Consider the following 6,811-nt stretch of genomic DNA (forward strand, 5'->3'; position numbering starts at 1 on the left):
TATTTATTTGCGTGTGTGTATTTACACCTACCTTTATTTACATTTTTTACGACAAACAGGTACTGCGATGACTGCAAAAGAAAACGTTTTATTGCTCACATATTTACTGTATTTTTAATATTTTTTAAACGGTAGCGAACGTCGTGTAATGCATAATTGTCATTGAAAAGCAAATGCTAATCAATTTATTTTATTTCAGAACAAAGAAAGTAATACCATGGCGACAGTTAATCCGCGAGTGTTCTTCGATATAGAAGTGGGTGGGTTGCCTATGGGTCGTGTAATTTTTGAACTGTTTTTTGATATCTGTCCAATTACCTGCGAGAATTTTCGTGGTTTATGCACCGGAGAAAAAGGTATTGGAAAAACCACGAGAAAACCATTACACTACAAAGGAATTGTCTTTCATAGAGTCGTAAAAGATTTTATGATACAAGGTGGAGATTTCTCAATAGGAAATGGAACAGGAGGTGAATCGATCTACGGAGGAACATTTCCAGGTGATAAAGTGATTAAACCTTGTAATCTCAACTTTCTCGTTTTTAAATGAAACATTAATCTTCCGTTTTTCCAATTATTTCTAAGCGATTGCATGATATGACTTGCTTTAATGAAATGCACTTACTAGAGTTTACATTTATATAAATTAATAGATAAAACAGCTTTATAATTTTTAAGAATTTCTTGGGGTACCCAGCATCACTCTTATCTGGAGCTTCAATCATTTTTATTGAAATTTTCTGCTGCATTGGTAAAATAAATAAGCTAGTGACTTGTATTATTGTTTTTACCAATAATCCCGTCAGATAGCATTAGTTATACTGTTTCAGTCATTCAGACAATTGTCACAAATTATCCAGTCTGATGGCGTTAGTTCTGAACGTAATGTTAGTCTGTCCTTTGTTATTTTCATGGTTTAGAAAAAGAACAGCCTGTAGCTGACGTGCACAGTTGCCGTCTTCATTATGTTTAATCCCTAAGTTATATTGGTTAGAATGTCGTGTCTTTCGTGTAGAAAAGTAGTGTGGTAAAATCCTTACCACATTCTCTGGAAAAGTCTTACTTTGTCCACGGTTTACATGCAGAGAAAGTAAAGGTATTCCATGCATGTGTTATGAAAAACGTATTTAACAGAGAAATTCATTTCTGTTTATAGATGAAAATTTTGAGTTACAACATGACAAACCTTTTCTCTTGTCCATGGCCAATCGGGGTAAAGATACAAACGGATCGCAATTTTTTATGTGAGTATAAAAAAATCTTTTACATATGTCAATGATTCCGTTAATGAGCTTCGTATTTATTATAATCGGGTTTCCATTATAAAGTTCTGCTCCTCATTTTCATTGCAATACATATATTTTCAACAAACTTAAGAACAGACTTAAGTAATTGCTATTCCTTTTGACATTTCTTGAATTTTTTAGTAGAGGTGTAAGGTGTAGAGAATATGATTTTTTATGCTTGAAGCATACAAATTATTCAAAAATAATAAACCGTTTTACGTAAAAAAATTAAATGAGAAACAAATTATACGGAAAATACGCAGTTATACGTAAAATTAGCCATAAATGAAAATCTAATCGCTTTATTCCATTTCTTGAATTGATAGGCGGATTAGAAATAATAAGAAAAATTGTGCATCCTAAAATAATTTTACGCCGAATTCCATAATATATCATAAATAATAAACTAAAATCTCCGTCGAAGTAAGGATATTCATTTCGCAGACCGAAATAAATGCATTACAATATTTTTTGCAACACCCATCTTTAAAGTTGCACTTTATATTCCTTTAAATCACCAAGTGACCTTTTATCAACAGTGACATAACAGTATGTGAACTAGATACTTTACTTTTTTTACAAGTCTGCTGTATCTTCAAATTATCGAAATTTTAACTAAATTGTATCTGAAATTATTAGGTGTTATTGAATTTTTATATTATTTATTGACATTATATCTCTCCTGGCTTAAGGACCTATAAATGGAACAAATATGTCTACGACTTCTTTCATATGTCTAATAATTTATCCTATAATAAAAAAGACATGCATTTCGGTCAACTTAACGCTTAACCGTAACTTTAGGTTCATGCGTAGTTCCTAAATCCTATTGGTCAATTCAGTTAGTCACCCCGACCTAAACCAGTAAACAGATTTTCGAAATTTAAAAAATCGAATTTTTGAATTGTTACGAAAACACGAAAACTGACCTTATTTTCAATGGTTTTTAAAGCAGGATTGTTTTCGACAAATTCTAACTAACCCAATAGAAATATTTTTTAAATTCAAAAACAAATTAAAATTTTTATTTATTTCAAAAACGGTGAGACATACGCTAAAAACTAAAAACTGACAAAATTATGGTATTCCAGGCCGCGATGGTTCTTTGGCACCCCGAATTATCCAGTGGAAAGATTTCTAAGATAAAAACTTTCTCAAAAACGACGAGATATGCAAAAACTGAAGAAATTTCGGAGCTTTGTAAAGGCTGCTGTTCCTTGGCCAACATGAATAAACCCACTACAAGAATATTCAAAATTATAAAAAAGACAGTAATGAATTATCTCATAACCGGTGGCGTGCGTATAACTGACAACATTTTCAGGGGTTCATGCTAGGGGTAATCCTTGGTTATCCTAAACTAACGTAGTAAAAAGATGTTCAAAAGTTTTTGAATTACTCCTTTTGATAGAGCGAAGGACGAAATCTTGCAGAGTCTTATTGTTCCAAGCTAGAGTGCTAGAAACCCCGTAAATCGCGTTTTCTTCGATCTGACTAGTATCTCGTGAAACACCTCACACAACTCACAACTACATCTCCGCGCGTCACTTATTATTACGGAAGAAGATAGGCATCGCGCTGCACCGTTAAAAGCGTGAAAGTGTAGTTGTGAGTGGAGAGGGACCTTTCCTTTGGGTAGGTTTTAGGTTTTCCTTTCCTACCTTTCCGCATGGGCCTTTCCTCTTTTCTAAAACTATCGTCTGCCGACTCGCTTTCGATCAATCATCATGTAAAATTCTAGTTTTCCGAGTTAGTTACCTTTCCTTGGCGAATGTCACAATTAGTAATAATATTTATAAAATTTGAGATATTTTTAGATTGAGGAGTGAAAGTTTGTTCCGGATGGGTGTGATTTATTCGATTTACATTTATTCCTGCGGACTGGCGTCGGATTCATTTTGGCTGAATTCAAGTCCCATGTATGCAAAACGCTTGGCGGCACTGACTGAAGAATTGATTCGGTATGGGTTTGGATTGAAGTTGGTGCTGATGCATGAATAGAATAGGATTGATAAGTGAGCCTCGAATACATTCGGATTAAATTTGGGGTTGAGGCATGGATTTATTCAAATTGGTTCGAAGTGCAAACAAATTTTCAAAGATAATCACAATATATTTCAAATGGATATACATTATGCAGTAAAGAATTTTAAGGACGAAAACACATATGCTGAAGCGCGCGATCGTTCTCGTGTGAGTAATTAAAAACTTAGTTAAAAGAAAATAAATCATTAGAAGTTATCTGGGATTTGAGGTATTAGCTAATTTTTTACTTTTTACATTAGACCAAATTTTAATTCTTCTCAACTGACTCCAATCTTTGAACAGTGTTTGTGACATTGATTGCCAGCCTCACCGGGCCTTCCTCTTATTGGAAAAATATATTCGGCCGTGTGAGCGGTTAGTTTTACCTTCCTACATCGCGCGACATTCCAATTGTTAGAAAATTGGAGCCGGTTGAGAAAAATGTATATTTCGTAAAATATCAAATTCAATTTTATTAGGATGCCCTAATGAACATAAAAGATATATTTTTTATTAATTCTTCTAATCTTCTATGTTAAACATTTTTGTCTGAGGTCTTAAGTATTATTAATTTTATTTATTGATTACAATTATAATTTTTAAAAACGAATCATTATCTTAACTCTAACAAATAATAAATTAGATTATATTAGCAAAACAAATAATAGAAATATAAAATTGGAATTTATTTTTTACTCACAATCATGGCATCATAGAAGAATTCTCAACAGTCATCATGTTTTCGACGGGCGATGACTTCATGATGGTGACCCTAAATTTTGCGAAATGCGTCGCGAAATGGAGAAAAGGGGGAATAAAATGTCATGTTCTGTGTGTGTGTTCTAACGGCAGTTTCAATCAGCCACCAGGTTAGTTGTCACCTTCGCGTCACGCGCGGTATCGGGGCGCCCTTCCTTATCGACCGCGGGTCTGGACTACGAGTCTTAGAAGGGAAAAATTCTTTTTGCGACATTGACTTTTTGATGAAACTATCATCAATAGATAGTACGGCAAAAATAATTAGAAAGGTGCCCTGGCTTTTTTTAAAGTGATTCCTTGTGAGAAATATGAGCGTTTGAAAATCACGTTAGCCACGCTTGCCGAACATCTACCGGTTAGCGCGAGTCTATTTGCACCAAGCACCGCCGGTACAGTGGTAAAGAGCCTGGGTGGCGACACGCTGCCGTTGGTTCAGATCTGCTTGTCGACTTTTTTTCGTATTGTAAACATGTCAAATAAGAATTTTGTATGCTTTCGCAGCCATCAATATACATTTTTGTTCAAAAATTACTGGGAAATAAATATGCAGACACTTCTCGAATCATTTATTTGTATAATTGTAATTTATCGTTCTTTACACAATTTTCCAGATTTAAAATTTAAAAATATAAATTTAAAATTTACCAGTTCCACAAAATTTTTTTTCTAAATTTCCAAATTTATCACATGCGTAATATTGTAGAACGTTTTGAGCGCTTAAATTTAGTTATAAATCACTACGGTATCTGGCATATGTCCATTTCTATTCGGAGTATTTGTCTTACTTCCGCCAACGTTTGATTTTATTGATTTTTTTGGTTTTATATATTTTAGTCATTCTATTGATTTTATTTCATTTATACAATAAATCAATAAAAAAATAATTGCAATAAATAAAACCAATAATTTATTTGACTGACTTTATTGATTTCATCCATTTTATTGGTCTTATTTTTTCATTTTATTATTTTATTGATTTAAATTATTTTATTTATTTCATTTATTTAATGTCATTGTTATTAATATTTCATATAAATTTCATTGTATTTATATTAAATTTTTCAAACAATTTTAAAATTTGATTCTCGGTACGGGAAAATTGTAAGCAAAAAAGAAATGACATAAAATTCTCTAGTATTAAGTTTTAATCTATTATAAATTCTAAACTATAACAATGTTTTGATTTTAAGAATGCGTGAAGTCTTTAAACTTTGCAGTTTATTGCATAATTAAATATGACTACTTCTTACTAAATTCATTATTAGTAATTATCAAGCGCGAAAAATAATATCAATTGTTCTTAAGCTTTTAATAAAAAATGAAAATTTTAATTCTTATTATTTATTAATTCTGATTTTAACTGTTACTTCTAACTATATGTGACGTCCGCCACTTTATTAATTAAAATTTGGGCTAGTTAAATTGCTTAGAGATTTTTTTTTTGATACACCAATACCATCAAAATTACTTAATATTAATTTTAGGGGCTGATCAAATGCCAATTTGGAAACCGGATCCAGATATAGCAATTTCGAAAATAGAATAATTAAAAAAAAAATTGGAATAAAAATTGTGGTCTAAAATTTCTCATCTAGTTTTATTCTTTATACACTTCTATCCTCAGCGAGTCTCTAAATTATTTCCGTGGTTGATCAAACCAAATTTTGAGATGAGGTCCAGAGAAAACATTTTCTAAAATAAAAAAAATCCTTAACAACTTTATTAATTAAAATTCGGGCAAGTTAAATTGGTTCGAGATATCTTTTTGATACGCCTACACCATCAAAGTTACTCTGATAATTAATTTTAGGCTTATCAATCCCCAGTCAATTCTTAAATTCAGAAATAATGAGTTACTTATTAAAATTATTAATAAGTAATGATTGTTAACTTGTAAATAAGTAATTATTGTTTAAATTATTACCCGTTTGCCCTAATCGCTGTAAGTAAATGTAGGTAATGTCTATTTAAAGTTTACGCATGTAATATTTGATTCACTTCACTTAAAACATACCCTGTCTATTCATAACATACCTTTTTTATGCCCCAAATAAGCCTTAAGCACAATTCACTCTTCGCCCACTGGAAGCGCAGAATATTATTACTATTTTATAGTATTTGTCACTCAGCAGCCATTCCATAATGTTATTGGACTAGAAAAGAATTGACGTTTACGTCTCAGTCCACATGTCTCACTTCATTATTAATTAAACACTTATTATTTGTAATTACTACATACTAGGCAGTCTGATAAGTCCCTGAAAAATGAAAGACGGAGACGTTTTTTTGGCCAAAGTCGGTTTTATTTTTCAACATACTCGCCTTTTAGGTCGATACAGCGAGTCCAACGATTTCCTAACTTTTTGATACCGTCTGAAAAGTACTCGATCGGAAGGTCTCCAAAATACGCCTCCGTTTCAGCTATGAGCTGAACAGGCGCATTGTCGTGATGATAAAGCGGTTTTTTCTTCTTCAAATGCGGTCGTTTTTCGGCGATTTCGATTTTCAATCGGTCCAATAATGATGAATAGTATGCTCCGGTTATGGTTGTACGTTTTTCAAGATAGTCCACGAATATTATGCCATGTGCATCCCAAAATACAGAGGCCATAACCTTTCCGACCCATTATTGCGTTTTTTGACGCTTCGGAGCACTTTGACCCGGTGGAACCCACTGTTTTGCCTGTTGCGTTGACTCAGGAGTGTAGTAGTGGATCCAGGTTTCATCCATGGTTATGAAT

General features: G+C 32.5%; 1 protein-coding gene across 2 annotated transcripts in view; it reads left to right on the forward strand.

The window, feature by feature from the left end:
* The window catches only part of LOC117181460 (peptidyl-prolyl cis-trans isomerase cyp11), a 107,545-nt gene that overhangs the window by 38,183 nt on the left and 62,551 nt on the right, over positions 1-6,811 (forward strand). For both annotated transcript variants that reach the window (XM_033374123.1, XM_033374124.1), the window contains exons 2-3: positions 200-500; positions 1,157-1,244. In XM_033374123.1, the coding sequence (XP_033230014.1) occupies positions 218-500; positions 1,157-1,244 (371 nt within the window). In that variant the 5' untranslated portion in view covers positions 200-217. The remainder of the gene's footprint in view (positions 1-199; positions 501-1,156; positions 1,245-6,811) is intronic.

This window comes from Belonocnema kinseyi, chromosome 10, assembly GCF_010883055.1.
Source record: "Belonocnema kinseyi isolate 2016_QV_RU_SX_M_011 chromosome 10, B_treatae_v1, whole genome shotgun sequence".
Classification (NCBI taxonomy): Eukaryota; Metazoa; Arthropoda; class Insecta; order Hymenoptera; family Cynipidae; genus Belonocnema; species Belonocnema kinseyi.